This window comes from Xiphophorus couchianus, chromosome 13 (genome assembly GCF_001444195.1).
Source record: "Xiphophorus couchianus chromosome 13, X_couchianus-1.0, whole genome shotgun sequence".
NCBI classification, from domain to species: Eukaryota; Metazoa; Chordata; class Actinopteri; order Cyprinodontiformes; family Poeciliidae; genus Xiphophorus; species Xiphophorus couchianus.
Window position 1 is genome coordinate 1626282 of NC_040240.1, and position 26228 is coordinate 1652509.

The 26228-nt window shown below is 41.9% G+C and overlaps 1 protein-coding gene and 3 non-coding genes across 6 annotated transcripts; all 4 read left to right on the top strand.

The window, feature by feature from the left end:
* On the top strand, window positions 1–25981 carry arid4a (AT-rich interactive domain 4A). 3 transcript variants are annotated; one of them, XM_028035359.1, is made up of 25 exons: window positions 1–19; window positions 1627–1677; window positions 4755–4865; window positions 7455–7520; window positions 10012–10102; window positions 11954–12033; window positions 12116–12213; window positions 13531–13663; window positions 14859–14938; window positions 15121–15197; window positions 15276–15457; window positions 16494–16566; window positions 16890–16984; window positions 17178–17275; window positions 17826–18045; window positions 18134–18342; window positions 19207–19368; window positions 19502–19583; window positions 20474–20696; window positions 20771–20833; window positions 20912–22294; window positions 22372–22476; window positions 22972–23127; window positions 23312–23458; window positions 24705–25981. In XM_028035359.1, the coding sequence occupies exons 2-25, from the start codon at window positions 1672–1674 to the stop codon at window positions 24806–24808; spliced, it is 4044 nt and encodes a 1347-aa protein (XP_027891160.1). In that variant the 5' UTR covers window positions 1–19; window positions 1627–1671; the 3' UTR covers window positions 24809–25981. The 3 variants fall into 3 exon arrangements, with proteins under 3 accessions (XP_027891160.1, XP_027891159.1, XP_027891161.1); XM_028035358.1 differs by lacking the exon at window positions 1–19 and adding an exon at window positions 580–708; XM_028035360.1 differs by lacking the exon at window positions 1–19 and adding an exon at window positions 1512–1530.
* On the top strand, window positions 6149–6234 carry LOC114156686 (small nucleolar RNA SNORD53/SNORD92). The gene has a single exon (XR_003597997.1). It is a non-coding gene; the product is annotated as a small nucleolar RNA SNORD53/SNORD92 (small nucleolar RNA).
* LOC114156687 (small nucleolar RNA SNORD53/SNORD92) lies at window positions 12720–12806 on the top strand. Its single transcript, XR_003597998.1, has one exon. It is a non-coding gene; the product is annotated as a small nucleolar RNA SNORD53/SNORD92 (small nucleolar RNA).
* LOC114156685 (small nucleolar RNA SNORD53/SNORD92) lies at window positions 13945–14031 on the top strand. Its single transcript, XR_003597996.1, has one exon. It is a non-coding gene; the product is annotated as a small nucleolar RNA SNORD53/SNORD92 (small nucleolar RNA).
* Window positions 25982–26228: the final 247 nt, after the last annotated feature.

A 26228-nucleotide genomic window follows, 5' to 3' on the forward strand; every position in this document is an offset into this window, starting at 1 on the left:
CCATGCTGACTGACTCCAGGTACCATTCATAGGCAACATCCAGACTAAAACCCGATGGGCTCGTTAAAGCGGTGTATACCCCTAATGCTAGCAGCCTCTATCCAGCGGGTCACTGACGCGACGTCAGGATCAGACGGTCTTTAAAGGTCGTCTGAAGAAATTTCTAAATATGTTTGGAGAGTGTCGCTATAGACTCATGTGTGTCTTTAATGAAGTGAACTACCTAAGTTCAGACATAAGCCTTGTGAAAAACTAGCTAATACCGATTATCTTAGTATGAAGTATAGTGCGCAGATCTCTAGCACGTAGATGGGATGGGCTTCATACGATGTTGGTACAAACAAGGAAGACCGCGCCGCCAATAATAACCCGCAAGTGCTGGAATGAAAAGTATTTGACCAATTAGCGCTCTTCTATTCTGTATTATTTTGCGTTTTCATTTAACCCCTCCTGTGATTGGACAGTCCTCCAGCAGTTGTCGTCATTTCCCTTGTGGCGCCGCATTCGTATCCACCAATAGGGGTCGCACATGGGGTACGTCCTATGGAAATGGGAGAAATGTTCCACCAATTATATCTCTTAATTGTGACTACGGCTGTCACTGCAGCCAATCACATCTCGGGAAACAGAGCTCGGGGCTCAACAGCTTGTTGTTCGTGTATCGCTTTTGCAGCCGGAGCTAGAGAGGAAGCAACGGCGTATGATAATGTAAGTAATAAACCTTTATGCTGTAAACGTGAATAACAGTTTACTTCGAACGCTAAATTAATTCATTGAAGGTCTTCGGAGGAGCGAGTTTATGTCAGTAGAGAGGTCGGCTGCCTGTTACAGAACGGGGCTGGCTGTGAAGTGAATGGCAGTGAAGCAATGTGAAGCTCCTGTGCCTTTGTGGAAGAGCAGCTTATTAAATAAATAACTTCCCAGCAGTTTTCGTTCTGGCCGTTGTCATAGCTTATCTGTTCACCGGTGTAAAACTTGGTGTGCGTTTAGAAACCAAACGGAGTCCCGTATGCTCTCGTGTCGGGGTTGCCCTTCTTCGGAGCCAGTTTAAATCGCAGTGATGACAAACTGGCTAGTTGAATCGCCTGATAGCCAGCTAGCTAAAATGTCGCTCAGCGCAGGCGGACGGGAGGGGGGGCGAAGCCCGCTCGGCTCTCCTGCTGCTGGGACTTTGTTTGGGTTGGGATTCGGCTCTTTAGCGGGACTTTTCCACCCGGCAACAGTTCACTAGGTGGCTTTGATAGAGACGGACATGGTAAAGATAGCCGAGCTAACTGACATGGCGAGCTGTGATGGCGACGTGACTCAGAGGCGCTGGGAGCGAAGCGGGAAGTGAAAAGCCTTCTCAATGGCCGCGCTGCAGTCACCCTGCGCCCTCACCGAGCCGTCCACGGAGCCCAGCAGCCCACTCGGATCGTCTCTACACGATGGGTTGAAGTAAACGTTTCTGGATAAGTTTTGGGAAGTGATCCGGGTGAAGTGGGGGCGGGGGCAGTTTTGAGAAGGCAAAGAATGCCAGAGCTAACACAAGTGCGTGGCTAGTTGGTTAGCTTAAAATGTTCTTTCGAGACAGAGTATTTTCCATGGCAGCGCCAGCTTTAATCATCTCGTTGTTCTGTCTTCCAGTGACCCGAAATCCTTCGAGCTGGAACCCCTGGACTAGCCGGAGAGATGAAGGTGAGTGCTCGCCCTGCGCCATGAACTCTTGTCAGTCTTAGCTCCATGTTCCCATTCCGATGAGAGATCCTGCTGGAACCAGCTACTGGCCTGCACACCGGTGTTTATCCAGCTCACACACTCCAGTCCTCGATCAGATTTTTATGATTGACAGTCACAGTGAAGGTCTTGTCTGTTTTCAGCACTACATCCTTCAGATGTTCTTACCAACATTCAGTGGTGAAAGTTATGACTTATTTCCATCTTTACAGGCGAGTCTCCTCTTTACTGCTGAATAAACCCAAAACAGAAAGATGGCTATGGATAAGTCTTTCATTCTGATAAAAATTCAGTTGTTTGTGTAAGAATCCTCTGAGTCAGGTTTAACCAGTTACAGACATAATAAACTGACATCAGATCTAAGGGTTTACATTGTTTACACCAGGGGCGTCAAACTCCAGTCCTCAAGCGCCGGTGTCCTGCAACTTTTAGATGTGCCTCTGCTGCACCACACCTGAATAGAATAATTAGGTCATTAAGGCTCTGGAGAACTGATCTACACAAGGAGGCGGTAATTAAGCCATTTCATTCCAGTGTTTTGTACCTGTGGCACATCTAAAAACTGCAGGACAGCAGTCCTTTAGGACTGGAGTTTGACACCTGTGGTTTACACCATGCTGGGGGGCATATTAAGTAAAATTAAGACCAAATACATACCTTAAAACAAGTTCATTCTCCTGGCAAAGGAAGAAGTTACAACATTTGTAACTTCAGATTGCAGGATTTGCAGTCGGACTTGGTCACATCTGTCTTACATCCCCACACCCAACTGACATGGTTTCACACATCTGAAACTTTCATTATTCCCATAATACAGATAATAGTTGAAGCTTCTTCATCCAAAATGCAACAACTTTACCTGGACTGAACGCCAACTCTGCTGCTTCTTCCAGATGTTGTGAGAGAAAATAAGTCACATAGGTTTCAAAAAAACATAAAGAAGTGATCAAAAGTATTTAAAAGGTATCCTTTTCAAGCAGACCTGACATATCTGGGATCAAATGAATGCATTCTAACTCGGCACATTGTGTCAAAATGTGACAGATTCTTCTAGTGACGATGCATTTATTAGCAAGTAGTGTAATTCAGCTCTTCATGCGACAAGTAGGACCCAAAAAGTATAATTATGTTACAATAGACAGACAGAACCCTTTTTCAGACTTTGCTAAAGTTGCTCTTATCACTACAGAGAAACTAGTCCTGATAGACGACAGAAAAGGTTTTGCTGTCAGACTTTTTCCATCAGGCCCTCCCCCAGCGAGTCGCACTGCTTCAGTTTTCTCACCTTTTTATTTTTGTCTCATCATGGCTCGTTAGTGGAGAGATGTTTAATAATAGGCCATGTATATTTTATTGATTTAACAAGTCTATGTTTCCTCTAACAATATGTTCCTGATATTTTATAAAGATTTTTATACAGATTACAAAATATGTCGCCAGTGCAGGATGAGTGTGTGCAATATTCATATCACAAAAGACTGTTTGGAGTGCAGTAAGTGATATGAACTTGCATTTTAAGTATCAGACTGACGACTCAGGAAAATTAAGCATAGACAGTAGTAAAAAAAAGTATTTATTAGTAACAAAATATACTAATATCAACTATATCTTCTATTGAATCTCTGCATCTGATTTCGGTACCATAACTATATTATAATTACACCATGTTCCAGCCCCACTGTGACTTTTAGCATCTTATTTTACATACACATCAGATGTTGGGATCATGGCCAGTTAAGAGTCCATCCAACTGACCAAACATACCCATAACTGCATCTAAGCAGTCCTTTGCAATTGTGATTTTGCACACATTGATATTGCAATGTCAATTGCTATTTGGTACATTGTGCAGCTCTACTTTTAACCAGCAGAGCAATAGAACCAGAACCACAGAGCACATTTAAACCACAGTGAAAATAGGTTGGCACCAGCTGCTGTGAAAACTGCTGTAAACACACACACTTCACATCTCCAAGAATGTTAAGCTGTTTGCAAGGTTAGAAAGAGATTTTTGACTTTATTGTTTTTCACTTTTATGTAAAACGAACTGATAGAAAATAATTCAAGCTCTATCTTGGAATGGATTAATCTTATCTTGTAATAACAAGTATGTTTATAGTTGAGCAAAATTTTTCTCGCCTCTTTTAAAAACGAAACAAAAATAAAAACAATGTCCTCACTGGTTTTAGTGAGCTCGAGCCACTTAGTAGTGAAAGGTTTGTTTGAACTATGGTTATCAAAGGCAGTGAAAGTGCATGCAATAGTTAGGGCTCTCATAATAAGTAATTAAGCAATTGATTACATAATAAATTAAAACAAACTCAATATTTTCTATTTTCATGATTTATCGTTTTTCTCTCATTCTACCAAAACCTAGACCATTAAAGTCTTCAGTCTGGTGCTTTGCTCTCAACTGGCTCATTTTCTGAGGGACAGTTTTATTTACAGAAACTTCATGAGTCATTTTATTTGTTGTTTTTATTTGCCTTGCATATTTAAAATATTTCCCAGTTTCACTGTTAAATGTTCATTAGAATTGAAAGTTTATCGATCTTTGAGAATGTGTTCTTGTATTATTATGCCATTACCGTAATATTACAATATTATTGTTTATTGTAGTAACTCCTGGGACAATTTATGGTCCAGAAAAATGTGTTATGACAGGCCTAGAAACAGACCAGATATGTATAGTATCCAGAATTTGCATACATGGTGCTTGAAAATATAATCTTACCAAATAATGCAAACACACCGTCTATTGCAGTTGTGATACTGTTTACATTGGTGTTGCAATGAGGATGGTGATCTATGGTGCAGCTTAGTTTATGTGAAATAGTTACTTAAAAAACAATAATTAAATTAATTGTGGATGGGTGTGGGTTAAAAGCAGTAACATGACTTTGTATATTAAAAGGTTGATGTCAATACAGCATCACTATTAATAGAGTATAGCTGCAAAACCACTGAGTCGTCACAGGAACTGCTGCACTACATACTTAACACATTAGCGTGTATGCTAATTAGCCTGTGTGTTTCAGGCAGCAGATGAGCCTGCCTACCTGACAGTGGGGACAGATGTCAGTGCCAAGTACAGAGGAGCCTTCTGCGAAGCCAAAATCAAGACTGTTAAACGCATGGTCAAGGTCAAGGTAAGAGCTGGAACTGCAGGATCACACACCACCACATCACCACCTGGCATCCACCTTCTCAGGAGCCAGCAGAGCTTCTAGAGCGCCATGCTCTGCTCTGAGCTGTGTGTGATCCATCACAGGACTCTGAACTTCACACCAAACCTCCCTCATGTCTGGACTCACAACTTTATTCCTTTCTGTTTCTTTTCCCTCAAGATGTTTTGCAGTGAAACACTCTCATATTTATGAAATATGTAGAAAAGTAAACCCCTTCCTTTATCATTCGTGGGTTTCTTAGTTTCATCTTCAGATGTCGGTGGGAGCAGCTGTATGAAATCTGTTTCTTTCCATTTGATTTTTATTTTCTAATTATTCTTTCACTGAATAAAATAGAAATAATCTCTATTGTCTCTCAGTGGGGAAATTCAGGTCTAGCTAAGCGACAGCAGGCAAGTTTAAGCAAGTAGATTTACATAGAAATATTAAAATAGAACTAAAAATAACATGCTATCCAGTAAGGGCAGATTTAAAACTTAAGAAAATACTGTGCAGGTATTAACAAAAGCTTACTTGGATTTAAAGAAATGTACTGCACAGTTGTTGAAATAATTCTGCTTTCAAAATCAAATACAATTTTTAAATATTTCGTTGTAGTTGTGAATAATCCGTACATTTTTGGTAGTTTATGTGCAAAACTATTTAACAAAGTTTTTACTCACTCTTGAAAACTCTGGAAAGTGATTTCATAATTTTCCAAGTCTGCATATATATGGAAACATTGCAATCTAGAATAGAAAACAGTTTCCCAACTGTTTATATCTTATATCCTTCAGTAAAAATATAAACATAAAAATGTATTGAAATACAAAGTTATTGAGGTTTGTCTTTGGTTCGGTGCCATAAACGGTGATTTTTTTTTTTTTTGTGTCCCAACTAGTTGATCATTTGGGTTTCTGAATTTCTAACAGATAAAACACTTACTCGCTAAAAAATGACAGTTTGCGTTTTTTGGTTTCAGATCAGACCCAAGATTCTTCACCAAGCATTGGTGAAATAATTCTTTTATTTTTATTCAGCATAATTGTAAGTCAGCTTTGGTTAATAAAACCCAAACTGGCAAATGTTTTCCACTCAACTGCTTATCAAATCAATAGAAAATGATGGAAAATAATCTAGAAAATTTGGCCTGGAAATGTAGAATAGTTAAATAGAAATATCATATTGTTGAGTTTAAATTTTGTATAAGTCCTTATTTTCTCACTATCAGAACAGCTGCAGAACATCTGGACCTGGCTGTGTGTGAGGAGTGATGATGCTGAGAAATGGTTTCGCTTTTTGAGCTGATGACATCATGTGATGTCACATTTTCTCTTGGCTGTCTGACCAATCCGCTGCCAGATACAGTGACAAAACACAACGCACAATATCTTCACAATATCTTCTTTGATTAGAGTCACCAATCGGATGTCTAAAGCTGCAGCTCTAGGGAGAAACTGCTGGAGCAGGACCAAAGTGAAAATGTTAGACCATAAATTCAGTTTGTGTTGTAATAAAAGAATGAGTGAGTGTTTTTATCTGTCAGCAATTCAAAACATGAAATGATCAGGCTGTGATATAGCAAACTAGATCTAAACCGAAAGACTATGATAGATTGGTTTGGGTCAAATGTTTACCTTCTCATAGCTCTGTAGTTACAGTCCAGTCACAGCTGCTGGTGTGGTTAAAACCAGTTCTTAGCTGGTTCAGCTGGTTGAATTCTCCCAAATTAGAAAGCCACCATAGATCGACTCAACTGAAAGATACAGGGACGAGGATTTGTTTCCAAATGCTTTCAAACGAATATTATCAACATAGTAATGAGCCACATGGCAAATATGCTAATCATTTTGTAGTATTACTTGTATTTCTAACAGTTTGTAGTGCATTTGGTCAGTGTTTAGACAGGAAGGTTGGAAAAACCCTTTGGTTAATATTTAATTCATGTTCATTTACAAGTTGAAAAACAGTTCGCTGCAGGTCAACAAATAGACCATTTCAAGTATTTTTAGTATCCCTCTAATGAGTTTGAACTGTTTTCTGTTTTCTAACTTCATATTTTAGGGGCTGTGGCTGGTGTGTTTGGGATTAGAAGATAAATCTTTATTGATAAAGAACAGGCAGTAAATATAATTAATTTGAACGTCTCTCCTCAAAGTGAATGTCACAGAAACTTTCTGTATTGAGACTATTCCAATTTTGTCCAATATTCAACTGGTTCCGAGTTGGACACCAGCTCTAAACCTGTATGAAAACCTTTTGTGGAAAATGCAGCAATGATCAGGCATCCTGGACTCGGGGACGACATTTAGACTGAAAGCAGGCAGAGACTCACTTGTCTTGATTTCTTTGTCATAGAAGATGTTAATCATCTGCAGGGAAAAGTTAAACAATCTCACATGTTTCTTCACTAAAATGAAATAATAAAAGAAACGCATGACTTCTTCTCAGCTTTTCATTTTTCAGTTCAAAAATGTTTTCCAGTGAACTTTGATCACTTTCTATTTCTTGTCTAAGTGAAGGAGAGCGGAATATGTTGACCTCCTGTCCTCCGTTCATCTCTGTCCCCAGGTGACTCTGAAAGGTGAAAGCACGTCCCAGGTAGTGCAGGACGACCAGGTCAAAGGTCCTCTGAGGGTAAGCTGCTTTAATGCATCAGACAGAGGTTTTATTTTCTGTCTGCATCAGACTTTCACACAGAAGCTATTTAAAGAATCAAAGCTGCATACATCACATGAACATTATTTTCTGATCATGCAAAGATAAAAATGGCCGTGTTGATTTCCTTCAGCCACACAAAAGTGTTCCTACCATGTGAGCCTTTTTAATGCTCACACTTTCCTACCATGAAAGGCAGAAAATTGAAGAAAACTTCAATGTTTTCTGGTATCATGTGATAGTAGGGTTTTTTTTTTTTATCGTATTGTTTTTTTTTTTAATTATAAGAATTTTGATTTATCATCCTGATAAATTTGAGTTCTTGATGGTAAATAAGAAAGTAAACTGACAGCATTATTGGAAATGTTATTTTTACTATTCACGTTCTATGAGAGCATCAACAAATATCAGTAAATTCAGAAATATGATGCTGTTATTGTGTGCAGTTTAGTGATATAAATCTGACTCATTTGAGCAAGTAGCTTGCTGAAGAATCATATTGTAAATGGAAATATTTTTCACAATTGGTATTTGTTTGTGCGACTGTAATTGTTGTCATGCAGTCACAGCCATAGAGTTACCTAAAAAGTATGTAATAAATAGTTTTTCATCATAATTTTTATTGTTCTTAGAATACTACTACAAAATATTCTTATAAGAGTTCAAGTCCATATCGCCCACACCTTTGTAATAGACCGGGGGTCGTGGCTCTTTAGCGCTGCCCTAGTGGCTCCCTGGAGCTTTTACAAAAATGTTTGAAAATTGAAAAAGATGTGGGTGTTAAATATATATTTTTTGTTTTAATATGGTTTTTGTAGGAGGACAAACATTCTCAATGTTTTCCAATGCTATAAAAATGTCTAGAATGAATATAAAATTTCAACATTTCCATCAACAAAGATTTGCATCATAGCCTGTGACCCGTTTCTTTCAGCTGGGCGGGGTGCGAGGCAGGTGGCTGTTGTAAACAAACCGACGGGTGTGTGGTGGGCCATGGATAGCAAAGGGGAAAATAGCCGAGAAGAGATTCTACAATTCTTGGACCGAATCATTTACATTTATTGCCAATGCGGAAGGATTACCTGAACGTTTGTCAAATAACAAACCGTGCTTTCAGGACTATAGAACTCACCTTACTATAAGCCGCACAAAAAAACAAAACAAAACAGGAAACGTACATGTATAAGCCGCATCAGACTACAAGCCGTATGGTACAAAGCGTGGGGGAAAAGTAGCGGCATATAGTCTGAAAAATATGGTAATGTGGAAAGACATTTCCAGGGAAGGCGCTGCATTAGCTGCCAAGATTAAAGTTGCATCTTCAAGCTCGATGTTGAGAAGCTGTCCAGTGATGTCCGTAAACAGAAGTCACATTAAACACGTAAGAACACAATCCTGCCATAGGCAAATATATTTAGTAACAAAGTGGTTGTTTTTATAAATTGATTAGCGATTTTTGTCAGTATACGTATACTTAAAATGACACTTAGCGATATTATTGTGTTTTGTTGCTCAAGTCCAAGGATGGCTGCGTTGGTTGTGTGTCAAAAGAGAAGAGAAGAGGATGCTGCTTTGTTTTACCATTGCACTGACTTCCTTGGCATTTGCACAGGAATCAAACTTAAACTGTATTAATTTAATTTTATATACTTTACCTTCACAAAGGCTGCTGTTTTATTTGTGTAACTGCAGGTTGCGTTTTATTGCTCTCCGTTTGCCCCAGATAAGGGGCACGTTATGCACGTTCCGTTTTGTTGTTTTTTGATCACACACTTTACGGTGATTATTTCCAAGGAGGGATTATTGTTATGCAAACTGCATTTGGGAGAAGATTTTCCGAGGTTCAAAAGGAAAGATATCTTTCCCTGTCGAATCTTCATAATAAAAATGACATAAAAAATCTGATTTCTTTATTGCATTTACTTAATTTTATCAATGCAACGAAACATAATACATTCATATTGTAACGGGAGGTGAACTTAAAGCACTATTGTACAACAGAGTAGTCACGTGGTGCGTCATTCCTTCCAGGACGCACAGCAGGGAAAATAAACATTTAATCATGAATGCTCATGAATGTATGCATTTAGTCGTTTTGATAATAAGCTAAAATACCTAATATAAACACGTAAAGCCTATGTTGCCTACATTATTAGCCTTATATAAGGCTTTTACTTGTTTGCGGCTCCAGACAGATTTGTTTTTTGTTTTTTTGGTCCAATATGGCTCTTTCAACATTTTGGGTTGCCGACCCCTGTAATAGACTAACAGATAAATGTAAAGGAGGAACATGATACACGGTTTTATACACGAGAATCTGAGAAGTGTGACGCATTCACTTTTTTCCTCTTCATCATTATACACAACTCTGTTGGTCTTCCATATAAAATCGCAATAAAAAAGAACTTTGAACCTTGTAGATGAGTCTGCTGTTCAGGTTAAATAAAATGATCTGCTGTGTGTCCTTCAGGTGGGCTCCACTGTGGAGGTGAAGACCAGTGAGGGTCTGAGCAGTGAGGCCGTCATCAGTAAGCTGACGGATGCCAGCCTCTACACTGTTGGTGAGTGTTGACAAATTATCTACAGAGGACTGCTGTCAGCATGCTGGTCTGAGGGGTGGACAGACGAGCTGCTTAAATTTAACAGTTTATTCCAACAAATTACTGCTAATACACATAAAAACATAGTAAGAGGGGTGACTGTTAACCGTGCACCTGCAGGCTGAAAGTATCAGCCTCAGAGTTGAGGAAATGTGAGGCGGCTTATCGGTGATTCCCTAGCAATGAGACATTATTTTCTGACTAACGGAGCAGCTGCAGAACATCTGGACCTGGCTGTGTGTGAGGAGTGATGATGCTGAGAAATGGTTTCGCTGTTTGAGCTGATGACATCATCATGTGATGTCACATTTTCTCTTGGCTGTCAGACCAATCCACTGCCAGATACAACGATGAAACACAACGCACAATATCTTCTTTGATCCAAATCACCAATCGGATGTCTAAAGCTGCAGCTCTAGGGAGAAACTACTGGAGCAGCAAGTGAAAGTGTTAGACCATAAATGGATGTATTGTGATAAATTCAGATTTCTTACATTTAATTATTTATTTGTTTGTTTGTTTTGTTTCTACTGCTTCTATAAACACACTCAGACGGTTTTTGGCGTCTGGGAGACGAGCCATTTCAAAAACCTTTGGAGTAATGACACAAATCAGCAGGCACTGCCCCTCACCTAGTAATCCCAGCAAAGCCCAGCCCATTACCTAACAAACCCAGTAAAACACAGCCTGTTCCCTAGCAACCTAAGCAGAGCATGTTTGGTCAGCTGGTTTTAGGGCTGTATGCACTGCTGTTTGTGGTTCACGTAAAACCCAGAAACCACTTGCAGCATTCTTGATGGTTGTGCAGGAGGCTCCACTTCTGCTTTTTAAAGATATACGACTATATAATTGCGTGTCTGTTTGCAGCCATTTATGTGTGAGCATCAATGTTGACAGGGGGGCATGGCCAGCAGCAACTTACTTGGATTTGAGGTTTCTGAAAGGAGCTCAAAATAGTCAAGACTAAGAAGATGTAAATCTCATTACCTAAAAATGATTTTGTGCAAAAAATGTGGTGATCTTATTTTGTGCAGCCCATAGAGCCACCCTACCCTATTCAACAAAGCATAATCATCTGTAAATCAAGTTTGTGTTGCAGTAATAGAACAACCATGTTCCTCTAAAGTGGTCTTCTTAGGGCCTTAGCACTAGCTAAAAGTCATCTGTTCTTTGCTAGATTCTAAAATGGTCCAAGTCTAACCTGAACTGGACAAAGACACCACAGAATCCACAAACGTACTGCTCATTAAACACAGATGAAGCCGACATGGACGGGCTGTGTGTGAAAAAAGACCCACCCTCAGCAGCAATCAGTCTCAGAAGCTTTCTGTCCAATTGAGTCTCGGTCTCCTCTCCAGCGCTGCTTTATGTTTCTGAGGTTTGCAGACATCTTTTCATCTGCACAGCTCTGTTAAGAGCTTGATGTACCTGTCTGCCTGGACTTCAGAACCAGCACGTGTCGTTAGTCACAGTATTTATAGCTCACTCAGAAGAACCGCCCTCCTCTCAGAAGTAAACAGTCTTCACTGCAGGTGCTGAGGGTAATGATGCACAGATTTACAGACAGCCTGATCAGAGATGGAAAAGAGGCAAAGCAGTGGAAAAACTATTTCTCCCTAGAATATCAATATAGCTTTGGTATCTTTATTGTTCCTTAGTGATAAATGATCCACTGTGAGAAAACGCAGATTCCTCCTCTCTGTGGGGATCTGAAGATCCCATGGAGCAGATCCCTGCTCCTGGCCATTACTCTAGATCTCATCCTTCAGTAGATGGCTTCTGATGATGTGTTGACTGCTCTGTCTCTTTCAGTCTTTGATGACGGCGATGAAAAAACTCTGCGTCGATCATCCCTGTGTCTGAAGGGAGAGAGGCATTTTGCAGAGAGCGAGGTGAGTTTTCTGACGGATGACTGTCACTTCCTAAAAGAAAAAGTTCAGAACGATTGAGATGTTCTAAATTTCTCCCACGCAGACGTTGGACCAGCTGCCGCTGACTAACCCAGAGCATTTCGGCACCCCGGTCATCGGGAAAAAGTCAAACAGAGGCGGTAGACGCTCGTCCCAGGCTGTGTGAGTTTTTGCTCTTGGTTTGCTTTGAGCAGCCGCACACAAGCAGGGCGAGGTGACAACAGCCACAGCGAGGTCAGAGACATGTTGGTAGCTGCTGTTCATCTTTCCAAGTTTCTTTTGAAAAGGGTCAGCAGAATGAGTTCTGAGCTGTTTGTCAACATACATTTGTGATGTTTAACTCTACAAAAGCACAAAGAAAGTCAGTCAGCTGCTTAATATTGAGGTTTCTCGCAGATTTGTAAAAGCACTCACTTTTCATGTTAGAAAACGACAACAGCGGGTGCTGTGGTGGCGCTGGGGCAGAACACGACCCACGTACTGAGGCCTTAGTCCTCGTGGCGGTGGTCACAGGTTTGATTCCTGGCCTGGCGACATTTGCGACGTCTTCCCCCCTCTCTCTTTACCCCGTTTTCTGTCGAACTACTTTCAAAAAAAGGCCACTAGAGCCTACAAAACCTTTAAAAAAAGAAAATGACTACAGCTGCTCACTGTGACTGGACCTGGGGAAGGAGTGATGATACTTGAGAAATGGTTTCGCTTTATGTGCTGATGATGTCATGTGATGTCACAATTTCTCTTGGCTGTCTGACCAATCTGCTGCCAGTTACAGTGATGATATTTCTCACTTTGAGAAAAGGCTTCATAGCGCCACATTTTTGTTTTAATAAAGCACCAAACCTGGATAAACGTCTTCTCACTTCTGTGTTCCAACAAAATAAAATTGGGCTGCAGCTTGACTGATTGAATAAAACCACTGCGGTCTGTCAGTTTCATTCAGTTCAGTACAAATGCGGGATACCAGGTGTGTCCAGAGAACGGCTGGTCAGCTGCAGGTTTTAGATGTGAAAAGGTTCAATATTATAGCTGACAGATAACCAATGCCAAATTCAGTCATTTTTCTAATGTCATGTTAAAAATTTTGTGTGTTCATAATTTGTAAGCCATAATCACTAAAATGACAAGAAATAAAACTTGGAAGTATTTTAAAGCTGTGAATCTTTATAATCCAAGTTTCACTGTTTGAAATGAGCGACAGAAAAAAAAAGGATCTTTTCCTGTGATCTTATTTGTTTCTGAGATGGTCATATAGTTCAGCACTCATACAACAGGAGTACCTTTCAGGACTTGAAATTCCAAAATGCTTTATTGATCCCAAAGAGAAATTAAATATCAGAAATGAAATAAAATGTAACTAAAGTAAGTTTTCAGATTGTTTAATTTCTGTGTTAGAGTTGAATTTCTCTTTTGAGACATTTAGTCTTTAGTTCACTTCCTGTCAGCTAACCCTGAGGTTCAACTTACTCTTATGTATTTCAGAGCTGATGAGGAGAACGAGACTTCATCGAGCGAAGAAGAGGAGGACGACAAGAAGAGACTGACTGATGGGCTGCTGGGCCAGATCTGCAGCATAGAGAACACAGAGGAGTCCACTGATTGGTTCATGGCTCTGGTAAATACATGAAAACAGTTTTCTGATTTCTGATGTCTAACAACGTGTTTAATATTTGGAATACAGTCTTAAGAAGGTGATTGGTCCTCGCAACATCTTCTAGAATATGTTGCTGTGTCTCACTGCAAAGGATCAGGAGAATGAGCTCTGAGCTGTTTGTCAATCCACAAAGAAAGACAGTCAGCTGTTTAATATTGACCTTTCTCGCAGATTTATAAAAGCACTCGTTACTTTTCATGTTAGAAAACAACTACAGCTGCTCACTGTGACTGGACCTGGGGAAGGAGTGATGATACTTGAGAAATGGTTTCGCTTTATGTGCTGATGATATCATGTGATGTCACAATTTCTCTTGGCTGTCTGACCAATCTGCTGCCAGTTACAGTGATGATATTAAAAATGTCCACTCTGAGAAAATGCTTCATAGCGCCACATTTTTGTTTTAATAAAGCACCAAACCTGGGTAAACGTCTTCTCACTGCTGTGTTCCAACAGAAGAGGACAAAATAAAATTGGGCTGCAGCTTGACTGATTGAATAAAACCACTGCAGTCTGTCAATTAGACTACAGTGGTTATTTGAAGACCTTCTTCACCTAACTAGTTTAGTTTTTGTTATATTTCTGGTTCTTGCTAGGGATGCACGATCCACTTTTTTCTCTTTTGATACCGAAATGCGAGGTTTAGTACCAGCCAATATGATCCGATACAGAAAAATAATGCAGAACTGACTTTTCTTTTTTAAACACAGACACAAATAGCAGGTTTATTTGCTAACTCTGCACATGTACAGCACACTAAAATACACCAATACAAGCTTAGTCAAACATGTAAAAACAACTAACATGAATAATACAGAAACTGACTAACCAAAGTAGTCAACTTGTCATTTTAAACATGTAAAAATAAACTCTGACAAACCTTTTTTCAAATAGTTCAGAAAGTGCATTTAGGAATTATTACTAAACATAAAATAAAAGAGCATGTCACTCAGATCACAAAGCATAGAATTAGACTGAGTAGATCTGCCCTTATGGATTGAGCACATTGTCACAATACCCGATTCGTGCATTTTTTTTTTCTTCCAACATCAGAACCGATACAAATATTAATATCAGCTCGGTGGATCTCTAATTCCTGCTCCATGTGTAAAATCTGCAGCTGACTAGCAGAGGTTAAGCTGTGTTGCTTCTGCAGGTGGTGTCTCCCAGCTGCAGTGATGAGCTGCTGGTGAAGAAGGATCAATGTCTGGTCAGGTCCTTCTGTGATGGCAAATTGTGAGTTTACTTTTTATTATCTTTGTATACAGAAATCTGCTCCTCATCACTTAAGCAGTCATACTGATTTATTTAATTTCTTCTAACGTGTCATTAAAGCCACAAAAAAGTCAATGTACTTTAATGTGATCGATCAGCATGACTTGGATAGAAAATTTCTCTCTTTTGCCTTAATGATGCAGCTACACGGTGGGGAGGAGACATGCTCACCTGGTCAACACCATCAGCATTACTAAGCCGGATTTTTCCAACAGGAGAGGTGAAACGCCCTTCCTTCCTGCTGTTCTCACTTTTTCCACATCTGCCTCACGCTTTGCTTTGTCTCCATGACCTGCAGGTATTGAAGGAGCCCAGATGTTTCTGAGGAGCAGAGAGGTTCCAGAAGCGTGGAAGATGGACATGAGTCAGATTCTAGACTCTTCCTCCAGTGAAGATGACAAAGATGACAAGGAGAGTGAGGCAGAGGAGGAGGAAGAAGAGAATGAGGATGAAAAGAGAAAGAAACACATCAAGGAAGAGGCAAGTGTCTTTTTTTATTTTTTTTACATGATTCTTTGGAAACAAATAAGCAACAGAGCATGGTTCTGCTGTAATCCTATAGAGAAGACAGAACATAATGAATGTAATTAGTGTGTAAAAGAAGGAGATTGTGAGGATCTGGAGAGATTTTCATTTTAAGTCCATTCTAAGATGCTTCACCATAGAAATTTGTTTTTTTCTAGGCCTTCATTAAAGACTAAAGCAGCTGGTAGTGATTTGCACTTAATTCACTTCTTGCCTCTCTATGGATTGTTTTGCAGCTTCCTTTTTTCATTTTTTCAATACATCTAGAGGTTTCCAATGTGGACTTGTAATTCTATCAGTAGAATAGACTGCTTTTGGAAACCAGTTGCATAAGAAAGTGGAGGAAATATTAAAAGTAATAACCCTGACAATATTTTTAGTTTTGGGAGCTTTTCAGACATTATTACTGAGAATTTATTATTGTCGTAATAAATCCAGTTTCTCATTGTGATAAATAATTTTTCACTATAAATGATTAACAATACGATAGATGCTTATTCTACTTTATACTTTTTTGTTTGTGATGACTGCTTTTTACTGACATCTGGTGTGAATTTCATATTAATGAACTTTTTTATAAATAAATGACATCTTCCATACATTTTTTGCTGATAAATCTTTTTTTTTCTTTGTATAACCTGATGCTTCACAGTTGGGCAGATACTGATTTTGTTCTTCTTTTTTGTCTCAAAAGTTGCAAAAAATAGCAACAAAGTTGCTACGTTGGCAACAGTTGGTGAGAGTAGTTGTAACCTGGTGGGTCATCCTCAGTCAGTCTCACTCTCATGGCAGAGCTCTCTCTCTCTCAGACTCAGGTCTTTGTGTCAGTACATAAGGTTAGTTTCCCCAAAGACTAAGGAAATCGAAGCACCCATACAAGCCATTACAGGTGTATGTAGTTATTGATTGTAGTTACATCCCAGCTAGCAGTTAACAACCAGGTGAAAGTCTGTCTAATGAGCTGGCTCTCTCTCATCCTCTGTGTGTTTAGCCGGAGGAGGAGGCAGACCCTGAGGAGAAGGAGAACTTCCTCCAGCAGCTCTACAAATTCATGGATGACAGAGGTAAGACTTGAACATCTGTGGTTTCATTTAAAAAAGACATAAAAGCTCCTAAGTAAGTAAAGAAAACAGTAATAATGTCATGCATTAGTGGCTTCTCTGGCATTTTAACTGAGGGTCAGTAGGAATTAACTCTTATATTTTTCTGTGGAAATTACCGATTTATTTGTCCTTGTGATAAACATGGTTTGATTGAAACAAACATTTCGACTCTTAACTCACGGATGTAATTTGCATTTCATTGACACTTCCAACCTGACTTGGTTTTAACTAGATTGTTTCCTGATGAATGAAAGGAGTGACGTCTGATCCATGTTCTCTGTCAGGCACTTCCATCAACAAGCCCCCAGTGCTGGGCTACAAAGACCTGAACCTCTTCAAGCTCTTCAGACTGGTCTACCACTTGGGAGGCTGTCGCAAGGTGAGGAGGTCACTGTAGAGCTGCAGACTAATTATAGTGCCGGGCCGTGTGAGTGATGATCCTGAGAGAAGTTTCGCATGTTGGACTGAAGTCCTGATGATCCTCTTGGCTGTCTGACAGAACCCATCAGTATTGTCCAGATTCAGGAGTCCCAGAGCAGCTGGCTGATGCTCCGCTTTTCTGCCCGTTTCAGATCGAGTCTGGCACAGTGTGGAAGCAGGTCTACATGGATCTGGGGATCCCTGTTCTCAACTCAGCTGCATCCTACAATGTCAAGACAGCCTACAAAAAGTAAGAAGTGCCATGATCAGGCTGCGATGCGGCTTAGCGCAAGTGTAGCTTTACAGACAAAGCAGAAAAAGAATTTTCTACCAGCCTGACACAACAAATGCGTCTCTGATTATGACCAAGATCCCATCGCTCACATGCACACAAAAGCTATAAAAAGCTGTGCAAAGCGACAGCTCATCTATTACCTTTATTGAAAATGAAAAATTTTCTTGTACTTTATGAATCAATTGACAGTTGAGCTATTTTATAATGTTTTAGAAAATGTTTCCAGTAAAAGTTTTTAGTTAAGTAATTCTAAAAAAACAATAAAAAATACACTGTGTTTTTAGTATTCTTAATCTGTAATTGGAAATATCCAAGAGCTCTTTAATTTTGGACATTGTTTTTAAGGATGTAGTAAGGATGTATGGCGGTTCTTCTATCTGTCTTTGATCAGTTTGACCAAAGCTGAATGTTTCCAGGCTTCATAAGTTTGGATGTGTTGTACTTATTGTGAAGAGATGGCTGGCTGCAGCCTGGATGAGCATGTATTTGTGATGTGTGCCGTCAGGTATCTGTCTGGGTTTGAGGAGTACTGCTGTTCTGCCGGCATCACCTTCAGAACCATCCACCACAACAACCCCCCTCCCAATCACAAGAAAGTTAAAGTTGAGCTTAAGGAGGCCTTCACAACACCCATCAAGTCAGAGTCTGCTGATGACAAGAGGGAGGAGGCCGACTCGGAGAGTGAGAGCGAAAAGGAGGTGAAGGAGAGACATTCGTCACCCAGGGTAAGAACTTCTCCTCTTTTTACATCAGGAAGTTTGAAAAACAAATCATCTGAATCTGAAAGCAGACATCTGATTGGTCTGACTGTAGGGGAGAAGAGGTGTGGGCAGTCGGGGCAAACTGCCCCCCAAGCCAGAGAACCCTGGACGGGGAGGGCCAGAGAACAGTGAGGAGCAGCAGAGGGAGGTGAGGAGGCGCAGCAACAGACGACTGGACGACTCTGAGAAAGGCTCCGACGAGGAGGAAGAGGACGACGATGACGAGGAGGAAGAAGGGGAGGAGGAGAGAAGACGACATGGGTAAGATTTCCTTTCTTGTTTTAATTATTTAATTTTATTCATGACAACATTCAGTTTAACCCTGTAAGTCACAACAATGTCATCTGAAGACACTTTGCTAGACAAACAGCCCAGAAATAATAATAATAATAATAATATAATCAAGTAAAATACCATGATATAGAAAAAGGTTGGTGGCATCAACTAACTAACTCACTCTTTGGTTACTTAGCAACAACTTGTTGAGTAACTTACAGCAGTTTCAGGTTTCACCATTGTGCCCCATAACTGCTTAACAATAAAAAACAATATGACGTGTAAACCGTGGATGAAATAGAAAAGTTCTTGTCACCAGTTTGGCAGTATTTAAAACAAAAAACAGACCAATAATCGACTAATATGAAACGCTTACGTTTTTCAGCCATATCGTCCAGCCCCCAAAATAATTGTTTTAGGTCAATACAGAGCACAACAAGAGACCTTGGCTGCCATCACTATCTACAACAACTCCTTGAAGACTTTGAATTAATGACTTACAACTTCATTAATAAAGGATCAATAAAGTATTTTTGAATTGAGTTAAATTGAAAATAAGGAAACCATTGTGTTTCCCTGTGGAGATTACAAGAACATCATTGTAATCTCCATTTCCAAAACAAACACCAGGGAATATTTATGCAAATGAGTTTGCCAGTAGGTGTGCTTATCATGAGCAGATTGATCAGAAATAAAATCCAGATTTTTACTCTAGAAAAGGGTGGATTATTCAAAGTGAGAGTTAGCTTAGAGAAATTAAACGTACTGTTTACGAATATGATTAAGATAACGATGCTAAATGTGTTAGAACTGATATGCCTTGTGCTGTTTGTTTGTCTTTTTGTTTAGAAGTGAAGATGAAGAGGATGGAGACTCTTTGGCAGGAACCAAGGTCAGGGTGAAGTACGGCAGAGGAAAAACCCAGAAGATCTATGAGGCCCACATCAAGAAGACAGACATAGACAACGGAGAACAGTTCTACCTGGTTCACTACTACGGCTGGAACGTTAGGTCAGTGTCACCATCTCTGTTATATCAGCCTCTGTGAGAACAGGTCTGGTTCTGCTTTTAGAAGTGTGTGAAATTAGTGTCAGGTGGGCACAAAACTGATTAAAAACACTGAACGTGTGTGTGTGATCCACAGGTATGATGAATGGGTGAAGGCTGACCGCATCATCTGGCCTGCAGAGAAAGGAACCAAGAAGAGACAGAGAAAAAAAGTCAAGGTAGGACTAATGATGCACCTCTTTGCTCACTGTATGCTTTACTGCCACCTTGTGGTTTATCAGCACATTATTAGTAGCTCATAACTGGTTAACAATAAAAAACAATATTAGCTTTGTTTTTAAAGGGGCCTTATGTAAAGTCAACTTTTATGAATTTGACATCATATCATGTTTTTCCCTCATCAAAAACATACTTGGAGTGTCACCTTGATTTTGTCATGCATGTTTGAGAAATCCTTTAATCTCCATGGCAACCATTGCAAACACCGGAGTGGACCTAGCTCCACCTTCGAGACACATCTAGTCCTCAGAGCTGCAGTTTCCAAGTTTCTGGACTTTTGCATTACAGAGCAGCCCCTCCCCCACTCAGCCCCTCCAGACTAGCTAGCAGCAATGAGCAAACACCTGGTGGAACTGAGCATCTGCTGAGCTCATCATACAAACTACTTTTCAGCACAATGCTGGTAAAAACATTGCACTGAGCAATGTTGTGATGAGTTTATGAAGGTGGAGTTCCAGAAAGAGCAGAAGTGTTTAGACAGAGGCCCAATTTCAAAGGGTTAAATTAAAAAATCTAATTTCTTTCAAGTCATATTTGATATATAGAGAATTGAAATTAATATAGTGACTTGATTGCTGTGTGCTGTGAAATAGTGCTATATGCCTGGAAAATACATGGTACTTCCCACTTAAGCAAAAGGTTTTGGGTTCAAATCCCAGCCTGAGGTCTCTTCATGGAGAGACTTTGAGCTCACACATCAGGTCAACTTAAGTTGCCCTTAGGATTGAGTGTGTGTGCTTCGTAGTTGGTGTAGTTTCCCTGATTTTTGCTCTCAGGGTCTAAACTCCGTGCCCGAATGAACTCTCTTCCTCAAATTTTCTTCTGACAGAACAAAGACAAGGAAGACCCAGAGAAGGGAGAAAAGGATGACGAGAAGCCAGCTTCCATAACGCCTCTGAAGCCAACAGGCTTGAAGCGTGGCCGCCCTCAGACCAGGCTCACTCCCAGCGGCCCGGCAGGACGCAGTGTGTCCAAAACCCCCAGCAGCGAGGGCCAGGCCAATGGGAAGAGCTCTCGACCCGACGCCACGCCCAGCCTGGCCAATGGGAACGGTAGGAGGCCGGGATCATCCTACACTCTGAAGCTTTGCTAGGTTGTGTGCTGAATGGTGTTGTTCTTTGTGCAGACACGCCTCGCAGGAGAACCAGGAGGACCTCTGGCCTGTATGAGTCCGACCCGCCGTCTAACGGTAAGAAGACCGCCACTCTCCGCTTCCTGCTGCAGAGTCGGCCCACCCTGCTAAAACCACTGCTGTCTGACCCTACAGAGGATTCCGGGAACTCCTCTGATGACAGCGACGCAGACGACACCCTCGAGAAAACTGACAAAGCGTCGCCGTGGCGAGGGAGATCGGAACCTCCAGCTTGTGAGCCAGATGAGGAACCAGCCATGCCGGAGGAAGAGGAAGAGGAGGAAGAGGAGGAGGCGAGGGAGCAGTCTGTGGCTGAGGCTGCTGCTGCCGACGGCAACATGCCGTCCTCAGGAGCTGTGCTGATGGATGTCCCTACCTCCCCATGTCCAAGCATGCCTCAGGAGAAAGCAGAGGAGCCTCTGAACCAATCAGAGAAGCAGCAGGGGGCAGAGCCTGCGGAGGAGCCCCAGGAGTCAGCGGTTCACCTGGAGAAGGAGATTAAGCTGTGTCCCGGGACGAGAACGTTACCTGGACATGAAGTGGTTCTGGACACGCCCCTCAGCAGGATGTCAGCCCCGCCTTCGTCCCCCCCATCCACAGCAGAGGACGAGAGCCGCGTCACACCCCTGCTGACCCCCAGGGGCAAAGGTCGCAGGGTCAGCCTCAGGGATTCTGAGACTCCTCCCATAATCCCTCACTGCAATGCTGGCCCCGCCCCGGCCCCCTCGCCCCTGCAGGCCACGCTGCTGTCCACTCTGAAGAGACAGGAGGAGCCCATGGTGGTCCTGCACTGCCTGCCCTCCCAGCACCTCCTGCCCAAACCCCCCTCTATTAACTCCGACACAGACTCCGCCACCGAGGAAGAGGAGGAGGAGGAGGAGGAGGAGGCGGAGCCTAAAGAGAGGGGCAGCACGCTGAAACGCAAGGCAGCCGACCAGAGAACAGCAGAGAAGAAGCTCTGCACTGGCAGCAGGCAGGACCACCTGCCTGCCCCTCCTGCTGCCCAGCAGCCGGAGTGGGCACCAGAGAACGCAGAGGACAAGCTGAGCTCTGTGGCCGAGGAGAAGCTGACGCCTCATCAGGACACAGAGGTGCATGCTGGGACAGTCGTCCCTGCCTCAGAGCCCCCAGGCACCCCGACAGAGCCCCCCCAAGTCGAAGAGCTAGAGCCTCAGATGGGCCCTGAAGCTCTGGTGTGCCATGAGGTCGACCTGGACGACCCAGATGAGAAGGACAAGCCCCCCCTCTCTTCAGTGCCCCTCCTCATGATGCAGAAACAGGCTCCTCCCACTCTGCCCCTCGCCGTCCACCCTGCCCAGCCTCAGGTCAGGCCCTTCTTGATGACTGCCACTCCCCTCACCTGTCCAGAGACGCTCCACCCTGCGAAGGAGCTGAATGAGACTGAGGAGGAGCGGGGGCCCGTCCGGGGTGAGCAGGGGGGCGACTCCAGCCCTGGCTTCGAGGGCAGCACCTCCTCATCCTCCTCCCTGCTGTTCATGCAGGAACCCAAGGACAGAGGTAAGACTGCAACACCTCAGCACCGCTGAGTCCTCAGTGGAGCCTCTGTGTTTCATTTGTGACCTTTGATCCCTCAGGTCAAAAGAGGGTGAATGAAGTAAATTCCAGCCCAACTGCCAAGAAACACAAACGGAACCAGAAACGGACCCTGACCCCGGCCAAGGCCGACAAGAACGGAGCAGGTAGCGTGATGCCATGATCTCACCTTCATCTCTGGCTCCATTCATTTCCTATGGAACTTGTGTGATGAGGCGACTGTCGCTTGTCCTCATCCAGCCAAACAACCAGCAACATTTGTGCATGTGAAATTTGAGCTCATAAACATAGACATAGATATGCTGCTGGCATATCTATGTCTATGTTTATATCTATGCTAGCAACACAACAGACAGTTGAATAATGTTCAACTTTAGTTGCTTTTGCTGCTTTCACCTCCTGTGTTAGTTCACCAAGAACAGAGGAAAACTGTTGCTCCTCACTCTGTGTGTTGAGCCCAATGTTTTAGAAGCAGAGTCCACATCACACTGTGTGTGTGGGTGTGTGTGTAACAGCAGTTGCCAGCATCTGTTCAGATTGATTGAACTAAACATTAACCAGTTCAGTTCTTCTGACTCTTGGTGTGTCTTTGCTTCTCTCCGTCTCTCATGTTGGAAGCTAATGTCCCCTCCTCTCCCCAGGACACAGCAGTGACAGTGAGGACCAGTCTCGTCTCTCGTCCTTGTCTAAATCCCAGAAATCTCGTTGTCCTGGTCTGTCGTCTCCGTCTGCTCACAGTAAAGACAAACACAGCTCCCCCTCCCCCCAGCGCTCCTACAAGTGGACCCTGCAGCTTGGTAAATACACACACACACAGTTTCATTACAGTTAGCTGTGGTTGGAGACATCAGCTGCTTTCACACAGCAATCAGGTTTTGTTGATAGCCTGTATGACCTGATAAACAGTCAGTGATCTCCTCAGCCCCAGTTATATGAACTGTTTGTGTATCAAGTTGCTGATTTTTGTCTCCTGTTCCTCAGACGAGCTGGACAGCATGTCGAGCACAGAGAGGATCTCCTTCCTGCAGGAGAAGCTGCAGGAGATCAGGAAGTACTACATGAGCCTCAAGTCTGAGGTGGCCTCCATCGACAGACGCAGGAAGAGACTAAAAAAGAAGGAGAGAGAAGGTGGGAGCAGCACAGCAGTATCCTGAACGAGATTCCACTCTGTTTCTGTCCTGATCAATATGTTATCAGTTCACACTACGGATGCAAACTGTTAATTGTTGACTAATGGTTCATTAGATAAAAATTAGTTCCAATTAGATTAGATTAAGGATCTTAGCATACAGACAGCGGTGCCATACCAGAACGAGAGTGTGAAACGATCCAAATGGAGTCCAATGTGGGATGCAAAACGTACTTTATGTTTCTGTTTATGAATATAAACATTCAACAAGCTCCTTAAGTTTCACCTAAACATCACTCATTCAGCCGAGCTGCATGACGGGGCAGAGGCAGCTTCTTATTCACAGGTTACTGATGTGCTACAAAGGCAAGGGATGTGACGGCTCACTGTGTCAGGGCCACTGTGGGCTGAAAAATAAGACAGGAGTGAATTTTTGCCAAAAAGTCAATGAAGAAAATTTCTGAATTTGAAAAGTTGAAAATTTGCTGAAAAAAAAAAAACTCAGAAAGTTTGAGATTAATCTAAAATTTTTTTTTTTACATTTTTCCCCCCTAAAGAGTTTAGCTTCAAAAATCCAAACTTTTCTAGTTTCAGAGAACAATTGTAACATGGGGAATAAGCACAGTTGATTCTGAGAGCTGTTGTGAGTTAATACACTTCATAAAGCAAAGTTTTAATAATCCTCATAGATCAACAATAAACACCTGCAACAACAGGAAACACAACATGTCTCTTAATGCTGTTGCTACACTGAGCTGACCACAGAGAGCCACATCACTTCCTGTCCATTTCTTTGACAGAGTGGACCATCGTCTGCTCTCCTTTATATACACAGCATATCTCTGTTCATGGGGAGTTGAGGTTTTTACATATTTAATAAAACTTAATTTTAGACTATTCAGCAATCTTTTAGGTTCCTGTTTTGTTATATTTTATAAATATGTCAGTGTTTAATAATGTGAGAAAACCAGATATTTCTGTTTGTTCAATATTGAATACAGCTCACACAAAATGTTCAAATTTAATGTTTCTTTTAAAACTAAGCATATTATGAAAACTGTACCCCTTTGATCTACTTGAAATACTTGAAGCAAGAGAAAACTCCAGTTTTTAAGAAAATGGCCGCCTATCAATTAACCGCTAGTGGATCGATGAGATCAATCAACTTTATATGAAGTCATTAATCAATAACTTGTGTTCCTGGTTCAGCAAACGGAGACTGACTGTGCTGTCTTTTGTCCTCAGTGTCCCACACGACGGCGTCCACCTCCTCAGGGTCCTCAGACACAGGCATGAGTCCGTCCTCAGCCTCGCCCGCTCAGAACACCGTGGCGGTGGAGTGCAGGTGATGACACGCCCACTCCCACCCCTGACCCTTCACCCCACAGACTTTCCTCACTTAAGTCAGTTGTGAGGACACTGCAGAGAGAGGACGGCATGTCGCTGTGACGTGGGACGCCGCCCTTCTTCCCAGCTGTGGAGGAGGGGCCGCACAAGGAGGCCCCACCCACTTCACCTGACGGCTGACTTTGTTTGAGGAGCCGGCCTTTTGCTGCACTGGTGCAGAACTCTTCCTGTTCCCCTCCCTCCCCTGCAGTGTGCCAATACTTGTCCTGGTTCCAGAACCATCTCTCCTGTCCTCTTTGTTTTCAGGGTCAGCGGTCAGTGAAGAACCGACGGCTGGCCGCCATTTTTAACCTTAACTGAGAAATGTAGATGAGGAAGAAGACGGGCTTCCAGTTTCAGTTTTATCTTCTATCCAATCAAAGTTTTTATTTTAATAAGACGGTGAGAAAAAGTATTAGATCTTTTAGTTCTTATGTAAATTAAATGCAATATTCTGAAGCTCTTTTTGTATTTATTGGCTTTGTGGACAGAATTTCTTATATTCAGGGTTTTTTTCCCCCTCTTTTTATTTAGATAAATTTTGGACAACATTTCTTACCAAGTCATAATTTAAGTTGAAACTCTTATGTATTTCTTTTAAAAAGCCTTTTATGCATTTCTGAGGTACAATTATATTTCTTGAAATGAAATCTCATAACTGACCCAACATCAGTTCACAAAATTTCAAACGGTGTAAATGAAATGTGACCATAAGCACCTAGAATGCATAAAATGAGAAGTTAGGAATCTTCCTGATTCTGGACCCCAGCTTGGCACTGACCCGCTCCTCTCCTGTTCGGTTCTGCATCAGGCTCAGACAGACGGCTGCTAGCAGCTCCTCAACAATTGCTTGTTTTGTACATACAATGTTCAAGAAACGAATAAAACCACACCTGTATTTGAGAACTACATTTTACACACCCCAAAAGAATAATTTCTAATATTTTCTAAGAGACTGTTTGTACTGTAGTTATTGTTTACTCCTTGGTTGTCTTTTTGTTTTTGGTTCTTATGTGTTTTGCTGGCGGAGATTTGAGAGCAAAAATGTAAATACAGAAACGCACACAAGCCATGCTACAAGTGTGTGTGTGTGCAAAAAGCAGCGCTCTCTGTTTCTAATAAAGTTTTTAACCAGGTCTCTTGTGCTGCTGCATCGTCTCATTTTCCAGATACTTCATGATGTGACGTGTGAAAACGGCGTCGTGGACGCCATGTTTCCACTGCCTTCCAGTCCTCTGCTTGATTCAGATCTCACTCACTGATCACTCACTGCTTTCTCCTGTTAACTTTGATTCCTTCACAAACTGGTTTGTGTGTGAGGTGGTCATAGATCCAGGTGATTGTTGAGGCCTCCACCTGTGTCTGACAAAGCAGATCAGACTG

Excerpts from the sequence above, each read along its gene's own strand:
- arid4a (XM_028035359.1), top strand. Across the intron at positions 4,866-7,454 it reads AACGCATGGTCAAGGTCAAG|GTGACTCTGAAAGGTGAAAG; the intron begins GTAAGAGCTGGA and ends CTCTGTCCCCAG. Across the intron at positions 12,214-13,530 it reads AGACGCTCGTCCCAGGCTGT|AGCTGATGAGGAGAACGAGA; the intron begins GTGAGTTTTTGC and ends TATGTATTTCAG.